General features: G+C 44.4%; 1 protein-coding gene and 1 long non-coding RNA gene across 3 annotated transcripts in view; one reads left to right on the top strand and one right to left on the bottom strand.

Annotated features, from left to right (window-relative positions):
* B4GALT1 (beta-1,4-galactosyltransferase 1) overlaps window positions 1-26,511 on the top strand; it is a 52,058-nt gene that overhangs the window by 9,775 nt on the left and 15,772 nt on the right. Inside the window, exon 2 of the mRNA XM_038552598.1 lies at window positions 19,386-19,621. Coding sequence (XP_038408526.1) covers window positions 19,386-19,621 — 236 coding nt within the window. The remainder of the gene's footprint in view (window positions 1-19,385; window positions 19,622-26,511) is intronic.
* Window positions 13,359-26,251, bottom strand: LOC111098080. 2 transcript variants are annotated; one of them, XR_005366915.1, is made up of 3 exons: window positions 26,083-26,251; window positions 23,975-24,215; window positions 13,359-14,200 (listed from the first exon to the last, which is right to left on the bottom strand). It is a non-coding gene; the product is annotated as an uncharacterized LOC111098080 (long non-coding RNA). The 2 variants fall into 2 exon arrangements; XR_005366916.1 differs by lacking the exon at window positions 13,359-14,200 and adding an exon at window positions 18,743-21,052.

The following is a 26,511-nucleotide window of genomic DNA, read 5'->3' as shown; positions in this document are numbered from 1 at the left end:
TCCACAAAGGAGCCTTACCTGGTGGCTCTTTGAACACCTACCTCATGTGCCTTTGCCAAAGAATTAGCTTACACAGGATAAGAAATTGTCCTTCTTCCTTTATTTGTGAAGCCAAACCCGTAGAATAGAGGCAGACCCTCGCTTTAAAAGGCTGCCTTAAAAATGGTGTTGATCTAAAACTTTGCCTGGAAGTACCACATGCACCTATCCAGAAAAGCCATGTTGAGGTTCTGACGGGTTAACCCATGTGGATCTCCTCCAGTCTGATTGAGGGGATTCAGAAATGAGGCCCAAAGGAAGAAAGACTTACATTATATCGGGCAAAAATAAGTTGATCAGTAGCTATGAATTGCCAGTTCTGCCTTTATGGCCACCCCCTTCACATACCTTTTTTGTAGATGAACAGGTGCCTGCTGACGTCCATAAGTAGTAGAATGACTTTAGAACCAGTGATTTCAGTGACCAGAGGTTTACAAATTAAGCAGATGGGGTGCATTCAACTTGTGACAGCTGCTCCTTTCATCTTGTAGCCACTCTTGTCCTCTTCTGCTGCATTCCACAGCAGTCAGCTGCGATTTAACACTTTAACACCATACTCCCTGGAGCCATGTGTAGTCAGGCTAGAGCTCTTATCTAGCATATTGTTCCTGGGGTGTCCAGGGCAATACTTTCTTCCTTTGTAAAATGGGGAGATAGTTCTTACTTCAAGGGGCTGGTAAGAAAATTGAATGAGATGAGGTATGTGTTGATATCAGTGCTCTGTCTTTTGTTCAATGTCTAACCCTATTCCCTTGGGTGCAGAAGACCTATAATCAATATAGTAGGGTGCAGAGTAAAATTTCATCCAAATGCAGGTTTGTTTGTTTTTTCATCTGCCCTGAGGCAATTAAGTGGCTCAGGGAGAGAGGTGTGAGTATGTAACCACAACTGGAGGACAAGGTTTAGCCTGCTTAGAGACCAGAGTCACTAAAGAGACCTACCCCAGGCCACAAGGAGGCCTCCATCTTTTTGCATCTACAACACTGGGAGCTTGGAGTGTGTGTTGCCATGTGTCAGATGTGCCAGGATTCAGTGGTGTTCCACAGCCTGCCCTTCTCCAGGTGGACATTTTTCATCAGTGTCCTGGGGAGAGGCCATCATAGGATATAAATAGGTGAATGGAGGGAGCATTGGATGATTCGTGGAGTCTCAAGGGGTGAGAAGAGATGTGTTAAGAAGAGTGGGAGTTGGGGGAGGGGGCAGCCTGGGGTGCCGAGTGACTTGGGGTTGGTGTGTTATTAGAAAGACTTAGGCAGAAGTCTGTAGATAGCCTGTCTTGTAAAAGAAAGTAAGAAATATTGATCTGTAGTTCTTTTTTTTTTTTTTTCAGTTTTTAAAAGTATATTAAAGATTTATTGAAAAGAGAGAGAGTGCACACACGTGCACCAGCTAGGGGCTAGGGGAGGGGTAAAGGGAGGGAGGGAGGAAGGGGGGGGAGAGAGAGAGAGAGAGAGAGAGAGAGAAAGTGAGTGTTGAGAGAGAGAGAAAGAGAAAATCCCAAAGCAGACTCCCCACTGAGCTTGGAGTCTGACCCTGGGCTTGATCCCTATGATCTTGACCTGAGCCGAAATCAAGAGTCAGGATGCTTAACTCACTGAGCCACCCAGGTACCTCACAGCTTTATTTTATATAATTGATAAATATCAATGATTTGTAGTTTTCTTATTGTGATATCTTTGTCCAGTGTTGGTATCGAGGTGGTACTGCCTCAAGAATGAGCAGGGGAGTGTGCCCTCCTCTTCCAGTTTTAGGGAGAGCTTATCAAGGATTCGTATTCTTCAGATGTCTATAGAATTCACCATGAGCCATCTGAGCCTGGGCATTTCTTTGTGGGATGTTATTTGATTACTAATTCAATTTCTTGTTGCATGTCTATTTAGATTTTCTGTTTATTCTTGAGTCAGTTTTGGTAATTTGTGTCTTTCTAGAGATTTGTCTCCTTTATCTAAGCCACCTAATTCATTGGCATACAGTTGTTCACAGTATTCCCTTGGGATCCCTTTTATTTCTCTGAGGTTGGTAGGGGTGTTTCCTCTTTTATTCTGATTTTGGTAATCTGAGTCTTCGCTCCTTTTTTCTAGCCAGAAGTATGTTGTTTTTGTTGATCTTTTCAAGGAACCAACTTTTGGTTCACTGATCTTCTCTATTGTTTTTCTGTTCTCTATTTCATTAATTTCTGCTCTAATCTTTATTATTTTGTTCCTTCTGCTTGCTTTTGTTTGCTCCTCTTTTTCCAGTGTCTTAAGGTGGAAAGTTAGGTTGTTGATTTGAGATGTAAAGGTCATGTAATTTTAATATTTTATTAGATGCTATCAAATTGCCCTCCAATTCATGCTCATAACAGTGTTTGAGAAGTGCCTGTTTCCCACATCTGTGCCAGTTATCAATCTTTTCTATTTGCCATCGATGATCAAACATATCTTGTTTTAATTAGTTTCTTTGATTACGGATGATGTTGAACAAACTTTCATGTGTTTGTTCATTAGCCATTTATCTTCTCTAAATTACTTGTTAATACTTTTACCTGTTTTTTTTTTTTTTTTTAAGATTTATTTGTGAGAGAGAGAGCACGTACATGTGTGTGAGTGAGCAGGGGAAGGGGCAGAGGGAGAGGGAGAGAGTCTCCAACTGACTCTGTGCTGAGTGTGGAGCCCAACGTGGGGCTTGATCTCATGACCCTGAGATCATGACCTGAGCTGAAACCAAGAGTCGGACAGGACACTTAACCTACTGAGCCACCCATTTTTCTATTAGTTTTTAATTATTATTTGTAAATATGGTCTGTTACCTATATTTTAACTTTTTTTCTGGTATCTGGTATCTTTGACCATACAGAAATTTCAAATTTTTTTGTATTTAAATCTGTCTTTTTCTTTTTGGCTTCAAGGTGTTTTTACACTCAGGAAGGTCTTCATCCCAAGATTATAAATTTTTTCTATTAGTTGGTTCTTTAATATTTTAGTTCTTGTCTGTGGTTCTAAGCTGGTTCTTTAACATTTTAGTTCTTGTCTGTGACCATAAAAGATGAACAGAATCACTGTTTAACCTTCATGTGTTGCAAGAAACCTTATATTGTACCTAAAAGGCCCTTTGAGGTCTCAGCCTCTTCCAAATCTGGTAGATTCAGGGGAAAAGGCAAAGTAATATTTAATATCTGTTTTATTGCTAAGCATTGTGATGAGTATATACAGGTGACTCTTGAACAACATGGAGGTTAGTAGGGGTGCTGACCCCCCACCCCCTGTGCTATTGAAAATCCACGAATAACTTCTAATTCTCCAAAATTTAACTACTTTTAGCCTCTTGTTCACTGGAAGCCTTACCGATAACATATATGATGAACATGTATTTCATATGTTATATGTATTATATACTATATTCTTACCATAAAATAAGCTAGAGAAAAAAGATCATTTGTTAAGAAAATCATAAGGAAAATACATTTATGGTATGGTACTGCAAAAAACCTCTGTATAAGTGGACCCATGCTGTTCAAACCCGTGTTTAAGGGTCAACTGTATATGTGTTATCTCATTTACTGCCTGAAAAGAACACATTATTATTCTTGTTCCTTAGAGGGTTAGAGGGGGAAATTGGAACTGATTGCATCCAAAGTCATCCTGGTACCAGAAAGGTATTATCAGCAATGTGTGGCTAGGTGACTGCCCAGATGGCCTATAGGGCAGCAGCCTCTCCATAGTTGAAGGTCTGGTTTTATTTATTTATTTATTTACCTACTTACGAGAGACACAGAGAGAGAGGCAGAGAGAGAAGCAGGCTCCATGCAGGATGCCCGATGTGGGACTCGATCCTGGGACCCCAGGATCATGCCCTGGGCCAAAGGGAGGTGCTCAACTGTTGAGCCACCCAGGCGACCCAAGGTCTGGTTTTAGATGGAGAGAGGATGTATTTGTAACCAGCACTGAAGTTCCAGAAATTGAGTTAGGGCTCCAGAAGTGATCAGAGGGGCAGCTGACACATGAATAAAGCTCCCATGAGACTTATTTACATGCTGGAATACTACATTGCTGCTTTATTGGGAAGATTAGAATTGTTGTCAGGTGGTTTAGAGTTCTCTGGCTGCTGGCAGTAGTACAAGACAAGCCATAGTATAATCAAATCAGGCAGCTGGTAAGTCAGAAGTCAGAGCAGAAAAATGAGTTATACTCTAATGTTGGATGGTGTCTGGCTCTTATGGCTCATGAATCCATCCCCACAGCATAGCAGACCTTTTTTCAGGAACCAGAGTTTAGTCTATTGTCAGGGCTTTTTCTCCCTTGTACAGCCCTGGAAGGACACATCCAGTTCCATTTTCACACTCCCTTTTTTGTTTCCTTCTTTCCTGTCTTTCCATCTAGCCATCAGACTTTATTTCATGGCCTGTTATCATCACCGACTCTTCTGCCTTATTTTCTTTGTTCTATTTTATTCTCATTCCTATCTCCATTTCCTAGCCCCACCATGAGCAACCATTGTAATATGTTTAATGTATATCTGGTTTTCTCTTGCCAAATTGGATCTGCTGCTTTATATATCTATATATTCACACTTTTAATTAAAAATAATTTTTTAGATTAATGTACAGTAAAATTGGCCTTTTTTGGCATGTAGTTCTATGAACTGTAACACCGTGTATATTGTATAACCACCACCATGATAAGGATTCAGAATAGTTTCATCACCCAAAAAATCCCCCTTGAAATCACATTTTCCTCCCACCCTTAGCCCCTGGTAACCACTGATCTATTCTCCATTACCAGTGTTGTATCTCTTTGAGAGTGTTATAAATATGTATCATACAATATATGTTCATGGATTTTTATTTTATTTTTTTAAGTTTATTTAAATTCCAGTTGGTTAACATACAGTGTTATGTTAGTTCTAGGTGTGCAATATTGTGATTAAACACTTTCATACATTGCCCCGTGCTCATCATGACAAGTTCACTCTTTAATCCCCATCCCCTATTTATTTAACCCATCCTCCACCCTCTTTCCCTCTGGTAACCATCACTTCTCTATAGTTAAGAGTCTGTTTCTTGGTTTGCCACCCCCACCCGCCTCTTTTTTCCCCCTTTGCTCATTTGTTTCTTAAATTCCATATATGAGTAAAATCATATGGTATTTGTCTTTCTCTGACTTATTTCACTTAGCATAGTACTCTCTAGTTCCACCCACATTGTTGCAAATGGCAAGATTTCATGCTTTTTGATGGCTAGTATTCCATTATATATATATGGAATAATTTATTCATCAATCGATGGATACTTTGGCAGTTTCCATAATTTGGCTATTGTATATAATGCAGCTATAAACATTGAGGTGCATGTATCTCTTTGAATTAGTATTTTTCTACTCTTTAGGTAAATACCTAGTAGTACAATTGCTGGATTGATGGGTAGTCTATTTTTAACTTTTCGAGGAACCTCCTTACTGTTTTCCAGAGTGGCTGTACCAGTTTGCATTCCCACCAACAGGGCAAGAGGGTTCTCCTTTCTCTACATCCTTGACAACACCTGTTGTTTCTTGTGTTGTTGATTTTAGCCATTCTGATAGGTCTGAGGTGATATCTCATTGTCATTTTGATTTGTATTTCCCTGATGATGAGTGATTTTGAGGATCTTTTCATGTGTCTGTTGGCTGTACCTGTATTTTTAACTTATGTAAGGTGTATTATTTTATTGTTTATTCTGATTCTAATTTTTTTTTTTAATTTATGATAGTCACACACAGAGAGAGAGAGAGAGAGAGAGAGGCAGAGACATAGGCAGAGGAAGAAGCAGGCTCCATGCACCAGGAGCCCGACGTGGGATTCAATCCTGGGTCTCCAGGATCGCGCCCTGGGCCAAAGGCAGGCGCCAAACCGCTGCGCCACCCAGGGATCCCTGATTCTAATTTTTTTTACCCAGTTCCGTTTTTTATTTTTTAAAAGCTTGACATAATTTCAAACTTAAAGAAAAGTTGCTAGAATTATACAGAAAATTTCTGGATATTCTCTTGGTTCCCCTAAGTTCATTCCCCAAATATCCTTTCACTATAGTTGCAGTTGCTTTTATTTCTCCTCTTTCTCTCTCTTCATGTATATATGTGTGTCATAGGTTGTGAACTGTGCCCCTTTACCACTAAATATTCAGCATGTATTTTCTAAAAAACAATAATTTTTTGTATAACCATAGTATAATAATCAAAATCAGGAAATCAACATAGAAAAATTCCTGTTATCTCATTGCAGACTTTATGAAGATTTTTGTCAGTTGTCCCAAGAATGTCCTTATTGAAGCCCATGCATTGTATTCAGTTGTCATGTCTCTTTAGGCTCTTAATCTGGAACAATGCCCAGGTTTTCTATTATATGATACTGACATTGTTGAAGAGTATAGGCCAGTTATTTTGTAGAAGGACCCTCAATTTGGATCTGATTTTTCTTTGTGATGAGGTTCAGGTTATGTGTTTCTTTTTTTTTTTTATGATAGTCACACAGAGAGAGAGAGAGAGGCAGAGACATAGGCAGAGGGAGAAGCAGGCTCCATGCACCGGGAGCCTGACGTGGGATTCGATCCCGGGTCTCCAGGATCGCGCCCTGGGCCAAAGGCAGGCGCCAAACTGCTGCGCCACCCAGGGATCCCAGGTTATGTGTTTCTGACGAGAATAACATTCAAGTGATTCTAAGTTCTAATTTTTAGTGTGTCATGCCTGGATGGAAACCTGTTATCAGTTTCCTTCTTACTAGCAGTGTGAACTTTGGTCATTTCATTATGGTGGTGTTTGCTGTTTCTCCATTATTAAGTTTACTATTTTGCCGCCTTTAATTAAGAAGTATCTTAAAGGCATTTGCTTGAAATTATATAAATATCTGGTTATTCTTCAAGCATGCATCCACTAGTTTTTAGCATCTATTGATGATTCTTATCTGAATCCGTTCTTATTATGGTGGTTGGTGATCCCATTCTATCATTCCTTCTGTATTTATTACTTGGTATTTTCCTGAAAGGAAGAGCTTTCCCTTCTACCCTATTCATATATGAGTTCAGACTTAGGGATTCTTACTTTATTCAATAGCTCATAATCCTTTACTAACATTATTTATTTAAAAAAATTTTTTTAAAGATTCTATTTATTCATGAGACACAGAGAGAGAGAGAGAGAAAGAAAGGCAGAGACAGGCAGAGGGAGAAGCAGGCTCCATGCAGGGAGCCTGACATGGGAATCAATCCCGGATCTCCAGGATCAGGCCCTGGGCTGAAGATGGCACTAAACCGTTGAGCCACCGGGGCTGCCCCTCATTATTTATATTGATGCTCAGATTATCCCAGATTGGCCAGTGAGATCCTCTTCAGGCTGGCTCCTGTCTTTTTGACATATCCCGTCATTCTTTGAGCACTTTCTTTTAGGCACAGCAAGATGATCCAAGCTACTTTTGTTCATTCCCTGACTCAGCCCTGGAATCAGCAATTTCTCCAACAAGCCCTAGTTCTTTTTAGTAAAGAATGGTATTTAGAAACCAAGAACTAGGCCCCAGGCATTCGCCCTTTTATTTATTTATTTACTTACTTATTTATTTATTTATTTATTTAAAGATTTATTTATTTGAGAGAGAGAATGCGTGCATGAGAGAGAGTAGGGGGAGGGGCAGAGGGAAAGAGAGAATCCCAAGCAGACTCCCCACTTAGCATGGAGCCCTATGTGGTGCCTCAGTCTTATGACCCATGATGACATGACCTGAGCTGAAACCAAGAGTTGGTATGCTTAACTGACTGAACCACCCAGGTGCCCCTCACCCTTGTTTTTAAGGTCCATCCATGTTGCTATGTGTATATATGTCTAGTGTCCATGGTGTTCATCTCAATTTTCTTTCTCCTGTAAGGATAGTTTCCCACACTGCCTCCAACACTATCTTCACAAATACTTTTGTAAGGAACAGCCTTTTCTACATGTCCTTGATGGACCTGTGGGTATGTATTGATGCAGGAGTGCCAGATACTACTCCAGAATGGCCACTCATCATATACATTTCCACTGGTCTCTACTTCCAACAAATACTCGGCATTAACTAGCTTCCTAATTTTTGGCCAAGTGTATTAATATCCTGGGATAGGTCTCATTTTAACTTGCCTTTCTCTGATGACAAATGCTCCTATGCTTGATGGCCTGTTGAGTTTCTTCTTTGGTAAATTGCTTGTTCATGATAATCATTAACCAGTTTTTTCTGTGGGGTTCTTACATTTTTCTTGATGATATGCAGGAGTTCCTTATACATCCTAGGTAATAATCCCTTGCTGGTCCCAGACATTGCAGATTCTGGATTGAATCTGCCCTCTATCTGTTCACTTTGCCTGTGCTATCCTATTTTGAATACAAACCCTTTGTTTCCTGTTTGTGAGGTCTCTCAGCAGCACTTCATTTTCTAGAACTATGTTCATACCCTTTGTTCCTCCACAGTGTAAGTGTGCTAGCATAGCTGATCTCAGCCAATTCTCTTCAACAAAGTCTATCTTTATGATGACTTAGAGTCTTACTGAGTTGTATCAAGAATGACTTTACCTTTAGAGTGTGAGGACTGTATGTAATTATTAGTCCTATATTTATTCAGCAATTATATGCTGTAGGCCTACTCTGTGTTAGGCAGTCTGCTATTACTGAAAAGGTTCAGAGGTTGTGAACCTAGCCTGCCCGTGGCTTTTCAGAGGTAGAGTAGGGATTTGAGCCTCTTCTTACCATACTGCTTCCCTTGGAAACTGAATTTGATTCCTGTCCCACTGTGTGTCAGATTTTTATATCTAACAAATGGCCTAGGAAGGTGGAGAGCAAAGTGTTCTCCCCCAGCATCCTGAGGAGGGTAAACTAATAAGGAGAAGAATGGAGGCAAATGTGTCTCTTGCCATCCTAGGCCCAGAGTCCTCAAGTGGTAGGCTCTGAGCCACCTGTTGGTGACTGGTGAGTGGCTCCAGACTGAGAGTGGAGGTCCCAATGGAAGCAGGAAGATGGCCTCGGTCTGGAGAGGGAGGACATAAAATAAAACCCCAGGCCTAAATCATTCTAATCCTTTTTGAGACACTCATATCTTCTCTTGCAGAAGTGCTGTAGTTCTAAGATGAGAGAGAGATGCTCTAAGATCTTCCTGGAGCTAACAGAATTTCCAGGCAAATTGGCTTCCCAAGCCTTTCCTGGTAGTGGTAACTGTGGGCAGGAACAGTTTCCAGAATTTCCACAAATTCCAGAGGAGGGAGGGAGAGAAGCCAAAGGGAGAAGAGCTGAGTGAGGAGGAAATCTGCCTTTGGGCCAGGACCAAACAAAGCAGAAAATCCTCCTAGGACAGATTTTCCCTGGAGGTCAACACTGGGAAGCCTGTTTACTGACTGGGCTTTAAAAGCCTGTGGTCCCCAGCACAGTTTCTTGACCTCAGTATCTCTGTAGTTTCACCATGGATGGAAACTTTCTCTTGGGTCACCCCAGGACAGAAGTGTACTGTTACACCCCCCAGTTCCAGGGCCTTCCCGAGATGTCCTTGCTTCTCCTCCCCCACTAAGTTCTGGAGCCATGACCATGTATGATATAGAAATGTGCTTTTGAAGGATTTAGATCAGTCAGGTCAAATAAGATTCACTTTTATGCCACCTTGGATCAGTTAGTGGCTCCCTGGAACCCTAGATTAAGAGGGATTCTGAAGCAGTCTCGGTGGGCGTAGCATAGAGAGTGAGTGGAGGGACATGTGTGTTTTGCAATTTGCTGTCTGCTGCCTAGGCACATTCATGAACATCAGAAGCCTAAAGGATTAATGAGGGCAAGATAAGGATGAATTTTTTTTTTAATAAAAAGCACTTTTATTATTATTTGGTAAGGACAAGCCTTCCCTTTATGCAAGATAAAATCCTGGATGGACCCCTGATGTTAAAATTACCCCCTATCAGGTTATACCCTGATACCTAAGTGATGGTGACTTTTTTAAAATAACCAGTTGAGGTATCATTTGCATTATCATACATAAAATCCACCTATTTTAAGTGTGTAATTCAGTTATATTTACTAACTTGACAGAGCTATGAATCCGTCACCATAATTTAGTTTTAGAAATTTCCATCACCCAATAAGACCCCTTAACCCATTTACACTTAATCTCCTTTCTAAACCCTGGCAAATTCAGAAAATAGCAATTAGGTTAGTGTGGCTAAAGCCGGCAGAGAACACGGTAGAGAATGATAGATGTGGGTGGGGAAAAAAGACAGGAACCAATTAGATAGGGCTTCTACGCATTTGGATTTTTGTTCTGAATAAAATGGCATGCTCTGATTTATGCTTACAAAGATCTTCCTAGATGCTGTTTTGTCCTATAGATTGCCTTTTATGGATATTTACCTTCCAAACTAGGGTCTTTCCCTGGAATTTTTGACAGTCTCTTAAGGATGGCTTTTTTTTTTTTTTTTTTTTTTTTGGCCATTCCGGAGTATCCTTGAGAAAGTGCCAATCCCTCTGTCCTTCATTTTACCTCATGCACAGCCTTGGGGTTGAAATGTAATCCTTAAACAAATTTTTTTTCTACCTTTATTATTCATTTTTTCCTCTCGTTTATTTTTTTAAAGCTCTATGTGGGGCATTAACTCATGGCTCTGAAATCAGGACTTGTGTGCTATACCAACTGAGCCAGCCAGGTGCCCTGAAACTTAATTCTTAAGGTCCCTGTAGCTCTGATCTGCCAGGACTCTCTGGGGTTCTGGTGTGAGGTAGATCCTGACCCTTCAGGGTGGTGGAATCTGACTCAGGCTTTGTTTCCTTAGGGTTAGGTCTTGATACTTCTGGTGACAGAATCCTGGACTGAGTGACCACTCAAGGCTTTTCTGGTGATCTCATGACCCACGTCAGACTGAGTTTTGGGGTTATTCTCTCAAGGAACAAATGGTATTTGGAGAAGAGCCTGTTTTCATGTGGCTGTGTGAGGTTTAGATGAGGAAATGCAATGTTTTCATTAGGTTAGGCTGTCCACTGCCACAAAGTCTGAAATTATAGGCCTAGAACCTGGAGGAAACTCATTTTAAAATTGAAGGTGAGGGCTGTGCCTCAAGATCATGAACCAGTTGCTATAGCTGGACACAAAAAGGCATATTTAGAGCCCAGGAAAGCGAGTGTTTGGGGGTGTGGTTGCCTTGGTCATAGATGCACAATTAGGACCACAATCTAGATTCTCGAACATCAAAAGCCAGATGGTTCCCTGCCCTGTTAGTTCTGCTTCTTTGAACTCATAGTTGAACAAGTGCTGTGTGGGTCAACATACATTTGTGACTCCTACTCCACCAGAAACTGTCCCAAGTACAGAAAAGAATGGGACACAACCCTTGCCCTCAAGGAGAGGAGGGTCTAATGAAGGGAGCGGGTAGATAGACTGGCACCCTAACCCCACAGGTCTCCACTGTAGGCTTATAAAGTTTGTAATGTTGGTGTTAAAGGGTGTTGTGGGAGGGTAGAGTGGAGACTGACTGGTCCAAGGGGAAAACTTGGAAGAGGAGATGACATTTGGCTTGAACTTTGAATTGTTCCCTTACCTCTTTCACAAGGGTTTTTGGCGTAGCTTATAAGGGTACATACTGTAAAAAGGACAGATATAAATAAAATCAAAAGAAGAGAAAATGTGACTTACAAAGATAAAGCCTGGGGAAGAGTTAAAATGTAGATATTCACACCTTCTGGCCCAACATAATTATTACATCTGTCCCTTTGCAAAAGCCAAAAGTAAAACATGTTCTGTTATATGATAAGTATTGTCAGAGAGCAGAAATATATGGTAGTTCCTGAGTATAGATTGTTTTTCTTGGTACCCACTCTTTTTTTTAACCTAAAAAAAAAAAGTGTTTTTTTTTTTTTTTTTTTTTAAGAGAGTGTGAGAGACAGGGCACATATGTACCCAGGTGGGGGTGTGGATGTTGGGCAGAGGCAGAGGGAGAATCCCAAGCAGGCTCTGTGCCCAGCTCTTCAGAGCCCAACTCAGGGTGATCTCACGACCCTGAGATCATGACCTGAGCTGAAATCAGGAGTCAGACATCCAACCAACTGAGCCCCCCAGGCATCCCTCTTGGTACCTACTCTTAAAGAGCTTCGTGGGGTGGGAGGGTGGTGGTGGCTAATGAGTCAGCCTGTAAAACCACCATTTCTCAAAAAGTATAGGTTCAAGGACCTGCATTAAAGTTATCCGAAGTGCTTGTTAAAATGGCAGAGTCCTGGTCCCCAGTCCCAGACTTACCAAATCGTGAGCTCTGAGGAGTAGGATCCAGGAATCTGCAGTTTTACGTGCTTTCCCAAATGATTCCTCTTGCACTCCACAGTTTGAACCTCTGCAATAGAAGGAAACCTCACCAGCATTTTGAAAGCCAGTACAATTGCAAGTAAGAGTACTTGACCTCGGGGTGCCTGGGTGACTCAGCTGGAAGATCACACAATTGTTAATCTCGGGGTTGTCACACTGGGTGTAGAGATTACTAAAAATAATAATAATAAAAATAACTTTAAACATTAAAAAAAAAAGAGTACTTGGTCTTTGTTTGAACATTGGGTAGGAATTTAATGAGGGAAGAGAGCAGAGTGCAAAGAAAGGGCAGTTTCACTGATGTGGATGGTTCGTTGATGGCCACGTTACTTTCAGGTGATATTTTGGCAAACCTACAAAGTGTGACAGTTCAGGGACATGGGAGGACCACTTCTAAGCACAAATAGAGGAGTATCAAATGGATGCCACTATTCTCGATTAGTCCAGCTTCCTCTTGGCCCACCTGGGCTCTGCTCTGCAAACCTCCTCTGGCAGGCTCCTTTATTCTTTGAGCAATACTTTTGTTTTTTTCTGTACCCCCAAGTGCAGGGTTCTGAGACCACAAATGTGTTCTGCTTCCTGCTGAGAAAGCGTTTCCTTCTCTGGGGTCTAATGGTGGCTTGGATGGTGAGTTGGCAGAAAGAGCAGTGGGTGTTGAAATTGTATTGAGTGTATGTTATGCTGGAGACACAATCAAGTCAGCATTAGTACTAAATTATTCCTCTTTTCTGGTCACTAAGTTGTATGTTTTAAAATCTTAATTTTTCTATTTTTTATTTCTTTTAAAGATTTTTTTATTTATTCATGAAAGACACACACACAGAGACACACACACACAGAGAGAGAGAGAGAGAGGCAGAGACACAGGCAGAGGGAGAAACAGGCTCCATGCAGGGAGCCTGACGCGGGACTCGATCCCTGGACTCTAGGATCACGCCCTAGGCCAAAGGCAGGTGCTAAACCACTGAGCCACCCAGGGATCCCCTGAAATCTTTATTTTGGAAGATACTTGGTTTTGGGGGAGGGGATGTCACACTTCCTGTCTTTGGGTTATATTTTGAAATATTTATTATTTAATTTTAAAGATAGACCAAAGGTATAAAGAAAAAAAAAACACCATGAAATAAATCATTTCCAGTACTTTTGAAGCCTTTGTGAGCTAGATTTTAAAATTAAATGAGTAATGGTTACCATGGGACTTGAGAAGTCTCTTCTGGTGGCTCTCTGTTGCCACGTTTCCTTGAAGTGTATTGAAAGTCTCTTGGCTGCTTGTATCAGCAGCAGGTAAGCAGGGAGAAGAGCTGTATGCTGTCCACTCAGGTAAGATTTGTCGGCATACTCTGTGTCCATAACAACCAAGTGGGCACAACTTTTGCATGATGAGTCTTCTCTGAGAGGGGAGATGCTTTTGTGCAAAGCTTTCTTAGACTCTCTTCCCTGGTATACCAGATACCCTTTCCTCTGTGCCATTTCAGTTGTTCTTCCCACTGTCATCCTCACCAGTTTGCTGGTCTCCCTCCCGTCTGAGAGCAAAGAGCTCTGTATGCCTGGCGCCAGCCTGGCCTTGTGCAGAGGATGGTGCTTTTAATTTCTAGTCTGAGGAGCCATAGGGAGGCCCAGGAGTTCATGAGACCACTGTAGACAGCTGTTACCCCAAGCCTGGGGATTTGGTAGGACCCAGTTTCCAGTGTGTTATCTGACCTTCAGAAGATCAGTACAGAGGGGATCCCTGGGTGGCGCAGCAGTTTGGCGCCTGCCTTTGGCCCAGGGCGCGATCCTGGAGACCCGGGATCGAATCCCACGTCGGGCTCCCGGTGCATGGAGCTTGCTGTCTCTGCCTCTCTCTCTTTCTCTCTCTCTCTCTCTGTGACTATCATAAATAAATTTAAAAAACAAAAAAAAACAAAAAAAACAAAAAAAAAAAGAAGATCAGTACAGAGAAAAACAGCCTACCCACATGATCCTGTGAACCGCACTGGCGTTGACGGGGAGATGGTTTGAAGAGGCACTATGTCATGCTGTCAGGGCTGAGGCCTCTCCGAGGAAGACATGCCAGTATCCCAACTTGAGAGCTGCAGAACTTTGGGCACTGCCTGGTCTCACAGTTTCTAAATATTTGAATTTCATTACCCAGGAAAGTTTCAAAAGAAACTTAGGAACCTTGATCTTGGGCTGTTGAGCATGGATTTTTTAAAAATTAAAATAAGTCGACTTAGTTTAATAATCCACCATGATTTCATAAAAGGACATTTTAACATTTAAAGAGCCAGAAGCACCTGACGGGAACCAAGGGCATTCCCACTGATTACATTTAGCTTTATGAAGAACACATTGTCTTTACTTTTACCATTTTGTGGCAGGCTGGTGAACATTGTCATGACCTAGCACCACGTCAAAGATTGTATCCTGAGCCACTGGCCAGTCAGCTGGGAAGTGGTGACTAGATGTTCAAGGCTGTTTTGCTGAGGATAGAGGAATGAACTAGTGGCTCAGCCAGCGTGAAAGTGAGACAGGGAATCCGTGCTGGGTTGGCTCTAGATTAGCAGGGCTTTGATGGAGGGGCACGCGTGTGTTTGGGTTTGCCGTGCCGGGCAAGGGAGCAGTGGAATTTGTCTGAGTTGAGCTCACACATTGAAGTTATTGAGCGCCTTACACGCAAGGCCGTGACCTGGACTCCCAGCCGAGAGGCCCACGTGGCGGGGCTTTAGCCGGGGGAGCCGAGGACAGGCTCACATCTGCTCAGCTGCTTACGTAACCCTGCTTCCAGCTCCCAGAGCCAAGAAAACACACAAGCCAGCCCAGCAGGGCCTAGGGCCTGTGGTAGCACACACCATGCGCTGCACAGCAAGGGAGCCTTGGCTCAGCATGAGGACTGTCATGAAGCCCTCAGCCCTCTGCTTCCTCCCCTCGCCCCTCTCTGAGGCCCCTGGCAGTGGCTCTGAGCTCTGATAGCGGCTCGTTGTGGTTCTGGGCATAGCTGGTCACTGCCCTCCTGGAGTCTGAACTCTGGATTTTCTCACTGGGACAGAGCCAGGCATGCCGTGGAGGACTGCCCCTGCAGCATGGCAGGGGGTGTGCAGGGCACTCAGGGAGGTCTCCTGACTGGCACTGGACCCAGGAGGCATTTGGCTCCAGGTCTGCAGCCGCTGTTGACCAATCTCAGGAATGAGACACGGGGCCCTTAGGGCTGTGGAGGCTTCAGAGAAAGCAGGTGGGAAAGAATTGCTACAGAGAGCAGGATTGGGGATCAGGGTGCTCTGGATGTGTTGCAGACACGATGGGTGTTGTGAGAAGTGCCCAGAGAGGAGCCGGAGAGTGAGAAGAGGCTGTTCAGTAATAAAGCTCTGCATGAAGCCATTGGAAGTCCCTTAGACAGCTTTGAACCAGGGTAGTTTTCATTTAGGTCAGCAGGGAGCTTCTTGAAGTGAGGATGGGTCTTGACTCTCCCATCACCCGCCTCCCCCACTGGGCACACAATCTGGCACACAATAGGTGTCCAGAAAGTGCTGATTAAAACAAATTGGAAGTGACTTTGACATACCATAGGAAAAGTTGGCATTAAACACTTCAAAAAAGAGTCTGGTTTGGCACTTGAGTAGGCTCCCATGGATTGTCACATGCTGTTGACGCCTCCTGTGTATGTAAGTGAGTGAGTGTGCTGGGTTTGGGGAAGGGGAGAGGGGATAGAAGATGGATCATCTAGGTTATCAGCTCCCAGAGTCTGGTGGACAGTGGTGTCAGTTGCCAAGGAAACCCTGGAGCAGTGCCAGGTTTGACTACAGGTGGTGAAGGTGGTGGCGATGCATTAGTCTGTGTGTGTGTGTGTGTGTGTGTGTGTGTGTAGGAGTGTTGAATAAAAGTTCTTTTGGTGCTAGTTGGGTTCCAATCCCTGCAATCTACAGATAGGAAACTGGTATCCTGAGAATGGGTAGTACTTGCCTAAAGATTATCCAGCAAGTCACTGGTGGAGCTGAATCAGGGCCCAGGCAGCCTTTCTCCTGTCAAGGAAACTACCTCAGGACTACCTTTTAGGAATCCTCAAGTGGCCAAAACTAAGATGCTTTCCAACCCACAGATGTCTGCTCTAGGGAGGTTGGGGAGACCATATGTGAATTCCTGTCTTCTGAGTTGGTTTCAGAAAGTGTGTGGTAGGGTGACAGTCCAGATGCCTCTTAGGTTCCTGAAAATGGAGTTATGTTTAGCAGCATCTTCAGTAGGTAGGGTGGGGCTGTATGTGTATGTGTGTGTGAGGGGGTGTTGCAGATGTTGTGGGGCCCTCTGAAGTGAGGAGAGCCCAGTAATCTTCTTTTCATGTTTTTCACAAGTGCACTGTGCTGCAGGGCCTCCCAGAAGCTTTGCTGGGGCGAAGCAGCCCAGGCCTAGTGGCCTTCGTGGGGAAGGGCTACCTCTACGAAAGCCACAAAGCTTGTGAAGATGAGAGGTCCAGCTCCCTGTTGCCCTAGCACCCCGGTTCCTTGGGATTTACCTAGGTCCTTCCCCAAATCAGCCAAGTCATCCCCCAGGGGAGTGGCCTGAGATTCCATATTTTTATGAATTACCTCACATGATTCTGATGATGGTTTGAGGAAAACTGGTTCAGGTGACCCCTTACTTAGTCCTGGAGCGTAGTACCTACTCACTCGAGGGCACCCCAGGAAGCTGGAACTGGGTCAGTTGTGTGAAGGACTGATCTGAGAGGCCCCTGTGTCCCTGCGCCAGGGCGTCTGCTGTCTGAGCTCTGGTAATGAAGAGAGCAAAAGGATGAAGCCAGATTGGGGCTTTATTAATTTTAAGATTCCGGCCTGTCCTTTCATGCAGAAGTCTGTTGCTAAAGGAAAGAAGGAAGGGCATTTTTGGCAAAGAGAAAAGTGTGGACACAGGCATGGTTTATTGGAATGGGGAGGGAGGTAGAACTGACTAAAGGGCCTTGTTGCCGCGCTCAGAGGTTTGGCCTTACTTGTCAAAAACTATACAGCCTTTGACCATCACAGGTGTTTGTTTTGTTTTGTTTTGTTTTGTTTTGTTTTTGTAGGAAAATGGTCTGATTAGATCTGTGTCTCAGAAGAAAATAAATGGATGGGAATGGGTTCAATGATTATGGAACTGAGTCAGCATTGGAGGAAGGGAAGGTGTGAGAAGTAGCAGGGGATGCTGAGGAGGAGGAAATGGGGAGTCTGCACCTGCTGAGAAGCAGGAGGAACAAGAGTCATAGCTTACTTCTCTGGGGCTTGTTTCAGGAGGGCGAGTGATCTGTGGCAGACACGGGGTGTTTGGAGCACCACATTCTTGATGAACAAATAGGGCAATGGAGTGATGCATGCCTGGCCTTGGGTGGGTCTCACCAGCATGTTTCAGGTGGATTTGCTTGCAATCTGTGGTCAGCAGTCTCACTTCTATTCTGTAGTTTCCTTTGTTTTTTTTGTTTGTTTGTTTGTTTTTTTTTTAAATTTTTTATTTATTTATGATAGTCACACAGAGAGAGAGAGAGAGGCAGAGACACAGGCAGAGGGAGAAGCAGGCTCCATGCACCGGGAGCCCGACGTGGGATTCGATCCCGGGTCTCCAGGATCGTGCCCTGGGCCAAAGGCAGGCGCCAAACCGCTGCGCCACCCAGGGATCCCTGTAGTTTCCTTTGTCTTTGTGGCCAGTTGGCTTCACCAGGTGAAGCTGGTTACACTAGAGTAACAGTTCTCAAAATATGTTCCATGGTAGAATGATTCAGTGGGCAAATAAGTTTGGGAAATGGTGAGTTATATAAAGTGAAGGGAGTTTCTTGACTGCACAACTTCTCAGAGCCTTCGGTGTGCCTCATACTTTTCAGAAGCAAGATTAAGTATGCTTATTTGACCAGGGGACGTGTTCTTCCATTGAGCGTCTTACTGGAATTATTGTTTCCTGCAACCTACTTTGAAAAAGTCTGGCCCACAGGGAATACTGGAGTTCTGGGTTTGAGTATTGGCTCTGTCCCCAATTCCCTCTGCAACCCCAGGCCATCTTTTCCCTGTCCTCACCTTGCATACCACATGAGGGGCGTTCCCCAGTGGAGTGGTGCAGTCCTCTCCTAGTTCCACCTTAGGAAACAGGGACTTCCATGTCTGTATCTGGATCTTAACATTGGCCTTTCCTTCTACTCCTAACCTGTCACTGCCTCACAATCCACCATCCATGTCTCATTGATTTTTCTTCTAAGCCAAGAGCTGTCTTATTAACATATTTCTCTCATCTGGAGCCATATTTTTCCAGGCCAGAAGCTTGGGGTAGGGGACCTCTTTGATTTTTCCTCCTTTCTTCATCCCCTTTGTTACTCTGCCTCCTATATTTACTCAGCATTCTTTTTCAGTGTTCTTTTTAGCTGTTTCTCCTCTTTTTTTTCCCTCAGTCTGCTCTGGGATCTCAGTTCCTTCAGTCCCTATCCTTGAAGTTTTTTTTGTTTTTTGTTTTTGTTTTTTAAATCAGTGCATCAAGTGCCTTCCTGAGATATAGGTTATTCATGCCACTTCTTGCTACCTTCCAATTTGAGGCTGATTCCCATAACACTGTCCTCCCCAACACACACACATACACTCTTTCTCTCTCTCTCTCTCTCTCTCTCTCTCTCTCTCTCTCTCTCTCTCTCTCTCTCCCCCCTTTCTCCAACTAGGCTAATTTCAGAGAGTCGATGGAAGTCATTTGTGTAAGGCCACACAGCTGAGCTGGGAGGTGGCAAAGTTAGGTCTCAACCTCAGGATTTCTGAGAAAGTGCTTTCTCATCCATTTTCTCTGATCCTTACAACAACCTTTCAGGACGTCTGAGCAGCAATCACTCTATTTCCATTTAGAGCTGAGAAACATAGAATCTGAGGGGGTGGGTCCTGGGCAGATGAGTGCTTCATAGGGTGGCCAGCTGTCCAGCTTTGCCTGGTACTGAGGGGTTTCTTGGGATGGTTGATCATGCTAGTGCTGGACATGAGTGCCTTTTCCACAGCCACACTGCCTCCCAGAGGATATGTCTCCCGAGGCTGTGGCCTGGGTGAACCCTGTAGCCTGCTAACTTCTCCTTCCTTCCACCTCTCTAGTCGGCCCTATGGTGATCGAGTTTAACATGCCTGTGGACCTGAAGCTTGTGGAGAAACAGAATCCAGAGGTGAAGGTGGGCGGCCGCTATACCCCCAAGAACTGCATCTCTCCCCACAAGGTGGCCATCATTATACCATTCCGTAACCGGCAGGAACATCTCAAGTACTGGCTGTATTACTTGCACCCAATCCTACAGCGTCAGCAGTTAGACTACGGCATCTATGTTATCAACCAGGTGAGGTCTGGGAAGATGGAGTGAGGGAGGGAGCATGTGTGTGTGTTTGCACACATGTGAGCACATACATGTACGCAAATATGTGAGTAATGAGGGGTGAGAGAAAGAACATGATACGTGGCATTTTATAACCCCACCGCCATCACCCTCCTTAAATGATGCAGATAAGCTAAATACCATACAACTTGCTTGCTTGTTGCTTTTAGCTCATTAGGCAAGGGTAATTGCCAGGGTATTTTGTTTTCTTTTTGCTGTTAAGTACCCTTCCAGCAAAACTGAGAGAAAAATGACAATCCTAAGTCTCCCAAAGTAAAGCACTGACTATTTCCTGTCTTTGGGTGTCTGTGTATTTTCCTTTAAAAAGGAAAAACAAAACACCCATTTAAATGTCAGAGTTTTAGGCAGCTTCGAAATGATCTGGTCTGATTGTATCTCCTAGGACATGTGCAGGAGATGACACCCTTAGATCAGGCCTGAATACCAGCTCCCAGCAAAATGGCTGGCAAAGTCTGATTCGTAGGCCACTGAGTGTCATGTACACCGGGCTGAGTCTGAGAAAGATACTGCATGTCTGACTCGTGTATGTTGAGCTTAGCTATGCTAAGGAAACTAATTTTGAAGACGTGTCAGCCTTTATCAGCATGTCCTGGAGAATCAGATTGATCTAAAATGCAGTTTTTAAAAAATAACTTTGTGAATTCTAGTTTGTTGAGAAGCATTATTTTTCTAAGATTGTAACTCTGGTGTTTTGAGTTAATTCTGAATATCTAAATTTATATTTTTATAGACTATCACCTGCTAGGTGGAATAACACATTTATGCTGTCTGCTTACTAAGGTTCATTGAAATTCATCCAAAGAGATAATACAGTATGCCCAATTCTAAAAGGCCCACTCACTGTCCATTTCATTTCAAGATAAGCTGTGGATCTGCTTGAGGTAGTAAAGTTGTTGGTAGTTGACAGCTTCTATCAGAGTTAGAAGGACTTTGTATGCCCTTCCTGGGACCAGAGGAAAGATGGAAATAGCAGTGTGTCCATCAGCCATTTCTGAGCACTGTCATGACATAGTGCTGCAAAGAGATTCTAAAGAAGTAAAGTCCCAGTTCTATCTGTCCTGAGGCTTCCTTCCCCACAGTGGCAAATAGGACCCTTCCAGGGAATAATCTGTTAAAAATCCCAAATAGCACATGATTGGATGGTGGCTGCCATATGCTTTGGAAGCTCAAAGGAAGGAGAGAGCAATGAGTAACCTTAAAGAACCGGGATATAAACTATGTTCCTAAGGGCTAGAGGGACACCTGGGCATCCCAACTGGAGCCAGTGAACAGGGACTTTAATGCAGAAAGGAGCTTGGCATGTTCCTGGAGATATAGTTGAGCATAGGGGTAGGAAAGCAGCAGAGGTGGTAGGGCCAGGTGCTAGAGCTGAATCTGTCAGGGAGGGAAGAGCAGAACAGCCCTGTTAAAAGGAAACTGAAGTTCAAGGTGGGGGAGTAGGTGGCAGGCAATCCCCTTGAGGCTGTTGAGTCCCCTGGCCAAGTGAGGCACAGACCAAGGTCCTGAGAAAATCTGCAGGCAAGGCAGCCAGACAATTGTAGATCATCTTGGAAGAATATTTGACAATGTAAGAGAGAATAGGTAAATGCCCTATACAATCCAAGCCACTTCAATTATTTGTTTAAGAAAACCCGTGTCATCAAGGAACATTTGATGCCAATGAACACATGTTGATCATGGCAAGATCCAGGAGCATTACTAAAGCAGTGGCAGTGATTTGCCTAGAAGAGGAAGCCACCATCACTAGGAGCTAGTAAGGATCACTAAAAACAAGCTATACCAGCTATATATCTCCTTCTCTCTTTGACAGTTATACCAGTAGATGAGTGATCACTGTATTGTCAGATCTTATTACGCAGAGCATCTGATGGCTTCCCACAAATCTGTCTGACCACAGGGGAAACAACTATGGGCTAGATAGCATATAAATTAGATTAAAATATACCTTTGAGTAAAGAGGATAAAGGAATTAGCGGTGATGCAGAGTTTTTGAATTTAGGTGACTGAGGTCAAGGAAGACTGGAGGGAAGGATGGTGATGTAGAGATATGTTATATTTTAGGGGAATGAGAGACTTCCCCATTCAAGTATAAAGTCAAAACAAACACTGGAGCGGTGAAATTTAGCCACGATCTTAAATTCCTCACGATTTTAAATTCCTATGGTGTACTATATATAACTGTTTCCCAGGTGTCACACAACAGATTTCTGAATGTTTTATACCAGCTGTATGCCCCTACCTGCCCTAGTCTAAGCGGGGGGGACCAACTAAACAAGCCAGCTTGGACAGTGACACCACTGTGCTGGCTCACGCTGGACCCTGCATAAGACAGGGCTTCTTCCAAAGTGTGCTTTCTGAAAAGGAGCTCTGAAGCCAAATGCATTTGAAAAGTGCTGGATTGAACAACGGGAAGCAGGCTTCATTCCTGCAGAGCATTTAGTGTGCTGGTGTACATTACAGCCTCCAGAGCTGCTCAGCACACGGTGTTTTCTGAACTTGGCTGACTGGAGATCTGTTTTCCAAGAACGTCTCAAGCAATGAATGTTCTATGAATGACACTTTGGGGAAAGCAGGCCTAAACGAATACCTCCCCGCTACAACCTCTCTAACTTCCCTAGGATACTGAGACCCTTCTCGCCCCATCTCATCCCACTTGCAACTTAACACTGGAAATATTTTATTTTTAGCTTTCCAAACATAATGATACATTTTTTGCCTCCAGTCTTGTTAGTATCATCTCACCACCCTCCCTCCATGTCTTTTTGTTTCTCCATCTTTTCTTTCTTTTCTAAGGGTTAACTTTCCACCTTAGGAAAATCTTTTCCTCCTTATCTCTCTCTTCCCCAGCTAATCTTATTTATTATGCTCCACCCCTATCCTGATTATTTGGGAAAATGTGATCTGACTTCCAGATAACTGAATCATGAAGAAACTTGAAGTTTGCTCTAGCTTTCCAGTAAAGAATATCATTTGTATGTATCCATAAAGAGCACATAATAGTAAGGTGGTGATAGGAAACCTAATCCTTGAAAGAGGCAGAAGAAGAAATATTTGGAACATGGCCCACCTACAAATTAGGAATTTCCTTTGTTCTCTTTTGTTATATAAAAAAGAGGAAGAAAGAGAGTTGGTCGCATCTGGCTTTGACCTTTGTGTAAATAGGCAGCAGTCAAGCCTCCCATCATCTCCCTGCCTCAGACACCCTGCAGTGGCCTAGGCCCTTCATTCACTGCCTGCCCCATTAAAGATGAGAGAGAGAAAGAATGCTTACAGTAGGAGGGGCCTTGGAGACATCTATTCCAAGGGTTCTAACAGGTTTTGAGAATGGGAACCTCCTGCCTCATTAAAATGTTATGTAATCCCCCATCAATATCAGGATACAATGGCTCTATTCTACTTAAAGTAGAGTCCCCATCCCTAACCCTCATTTCCCACTTCAGTCTTTGCTGAGATCTGCCTGGACCCCCAAGGCAGAGGAGGAAACAAGGCTCAGAGGAGAAGTGACCGGGAGGAAGTCCCGTAAGTAACAGGAGGGCTGCAGCTCAAAGCCCAGCCCCTGTTACCTAGTGCCCTCTCACTGCATCAGCACTAACTCCACTCTCTAGGCCATTTGGTCCCTTCTTCAAAGTCTTTTTCCAAGCTGGGTATAAGGGCTGGCAGTGAGCTTCAAGCTTTGACTGCCTGGGCTCCAGCTCTGCCATTTCCCAGGCTCTGTGATCCTAGGCTTGAATTCTTCAGACCTCTGTTTCCTTATTGGTGGGAGGGGGAGGTTTTGGTATTTACACATGAGGGCTGTAAAGCACCTGGTGAACCCTCAGTAAACATTTACTGTTCATGGTATGATTTGTGTTCCTTCTCGCCCCTCCTTTCTCCCTGCCTATTTCCTCTGCCCAGTGCTGTCGTGATGAGCTCTTGACTGCTCCCCCTGCCTCCTGCTCCACTCCTTCTCAGTACTGGCCCCAGGACCCTCCCTCCCATTTGTATGGCTTCTGTGGGGTCAGAGGATGGTGGATGATGACAGAAAACGGAATCTCAGGGGACTTAGGGACCATGGCAAGCCTAACAGCTTCTTCTGAGTAGGATTGTGTCTCAAGCTCCGCACACAGGGGTGAGCTTTCATGGGCTTTTGTGGCTCCTGCCCATCTCCATATCTAGCTGTTAACCACTCACTTTTGGTTTAGGTCCCTCCAATTACCATAACAACTTGCAAAAAACAAAAAACAAAATAAAACAAAAAAAACCAACAAACTTGCAGCTCACAGTGAGTGAGGTGGAGGGGAGTGGGGAAGGCTTTACCAGCAGAGATTGCTGTTCGTGCTCAGGTCTCCACCACTCCTCCTCCCACCGGTGCTCCAGCCTCACATCAGAGTTCTGGCATGTCCGCCCTCTTGGAGCTGAGGATGGTGCTCTGTGGCACAGATGTCCCACAGTCTAACGCCAGGACCTCAGTGCAGAGGTGGATATCAAGATATACCATAGCAGATGAGGGAGGGGCATTGTAATTCTTGATACTCAGGAAAGGAAACTGTAAAACCACCTAGGGGGAAAGAAAGGCAGGTTACTACCTGGTAGTAAAAGCCATACAAAAGAAATAGAGGATATTTGTGAGGTTAACGAGCACAAAAATTACCAAACAGATGAGGAATGCAGGCCCAGCCAGTCAGGTGGGTTGGTAATAACTGTGCAGCCCTTTGTCCTGAGTCAGGGCCCAGGAACGGTCTCTCCAATTTTGTTTGTCTATCCTCTGGTGCTTCTGGTCTCACCCAGCTGTCCCAGATTTTCTTATTTCTGACCATGTTACTCCTTAAGCCCTTCAGATGTCCCTACTGCCCACAGCCAAGGTTGTAAAGGGTCCAAAGCCCCGAGCTTGGCATTTAAGACCTGCAGTCCTCCCATGACCTCCCTCTAGTCACTTCTTTGTCAGTCCTTCTTTGGCCACACTTGACACCACAGCCACAACGGACTCTCCATCTACACTGAGACACACTCTGTGTTCCCTTCTTGTGCCTTTGCTTATGCTGCCCCCTCTTCCCCATGTGCCTGTCCTTCCTTCCCCTAGTTGCTTTCTTTCTAGCCACCATTGAACCCCTGCCCCCAGGCCCCCATCCCCTTGCCCCACCTTAGCTCTGTGAAGCCTTGGAGTAGAGCCCACTTCTCCTTCTCTGCTGTTCCCAGGCCAGTCAGTGCTTTCTGGTGAGGGGTGAGGGCTGATTCTGTATGTACATGCCCTCCCTGGCCTGTGGCCTCTAGACCAAAGGCTCTTCAGGTCTGCCACCCTCTGTCTCTCTGACAGCTCCATGCATAGTCCAGTGCTTAGTCAGGGTTTGGAGCTAGAAGCTGCTCCCTATGATCCTTGCCCATTTACTGAACACCCATTCCTAGGACCCCTTTGTCCTCGTTCTCTGGTGAGATCTGTTCCTCTTGGAAATAAAGCCTCCTTTCCCAGGTCAGGTTGTGACCCTTGGGAACCCACCTGCACAGCCCTTCCCTGGGGTCTCTCCCCAAAGCTTCCTCCTCCTCACTCATAGGAGCAGGCTGCCTGGGACATTTGCCTCAGGGTGACCTTGCTCTTCAGGAAAAATGCAGAGAATCTACCTTAGCCCTGTGGTTATTGATGGTCATAAAACTTTATGGTCCTTTGGTCCTTTCATGGCCTCATTTCAAATTTTGACCCTACCAGCCCCCCCCGTAAGTACCCTCTTTGTTCCTGCTTAGAGAAAGCTCATGAAGGTAAGCAGCTTGCTCAGGACCCCCATGATGGCTGGATGGTAGAGCTGGGATTTGGATAGAGATCACCTGAGGACTAAGGAGTGCCTTGGCTTGCTACATTTAGTCCTGAACACACTCATTCCCCTCACTGGGAAACAGCTCCATATCCATTGGCAACACCACTTTGAATCTCAGTGGGTCATGAGAGGTGAGTAGCAGCTTCGGAGTAATAGCCTCAAAACCCCCTGGGAGGCTTGCCCAGTTGTCAGGCTGACAGGTAAATCCTGGTCTGAAAGCCCGGGTGTGCAGTAGAAGGGGACCTGCCTGAGGAGTCTTTGACTTCGGAATTTTTTCCTACATGAAGCTAGGATGAATTAGAGTGAATTAGACACATGGGTCCATCCTGTTATGGAGGAGGACAATTGCTGGGCCTATGGCCCCCACTAGTTTGATTTCTGTCTTGATTTTGTCCACCATCCTTCTCCTCACCCCCCAATCCCTGCCTTTCATTTTCTCCTGAAGCTGTCGGCACCCAGCTTCACCCCTGAAGCTGCAGACTGATGTGTGCAGGAATGGGGCTCGGGAGTGGTAGAGCCAGTCCCGTCCTGCAGCAGCCCCTTCCTTGAGTGCTTGGATTCTTCTGGATCTGGGGGCCCAGGAGCATTGTGGGAAGGCTAGGAGTGTCTGTGTCCCACCAGAGTTTGTGTGCTGTCCCAGTGATTGGTTGTTGCCTTTGCTGTGGGTTTTCTCCACTCCTCCTCGGTGGCTTGGTCCACTCTCCTGGGGAATGTGGCAGAGCACTTACAGGGACCCACAGAGCTTGCCAATCGCCTCCCTGGACATGGTTCTGGGAAGTTGTTGTTTTCTTTGCTCACCTGTGATGTCATAAAGGGGAGTGACAGCTTCTTCGGAATTTGCCTTTGCCCTGGAATAGGAGGGTCAGAATGGGCGCCCCCCTTTTCTTCACAGCCTTGACATTGCCTCTTTTCCTTACCTCACTTCCCTTGCATCCATCCTTGTCTCTTTTTTCTTTTTCTTTTTTTTTTTTCTTCTAGTGGGGGCCTTTTGCTTTTACTTGTTAATCCTGTTTGTAGCAAAGCAAGCTGAAGGAGGAGCTCCTCTCT

The sequence above is a fragment of the Canis lupus genome, chromosome 11 (genome assembly GCF_011100685.1).
Source record: "Canis lupus familiaris isolate Mischka breed German Shepherd chromosome 11, alternate assembly UU_Cfam_GSD_1.0, whole genome shotgun sequence".
Classification (NCBI taxonomy): Eukaryota; Metazoa; Chordata; class Mammalia; order Carnivora; family Canidae; genus Canis; species Canis lupus.
This window is presented reverse-complemented; position numbering and strand designations above follow the sequence as displayed.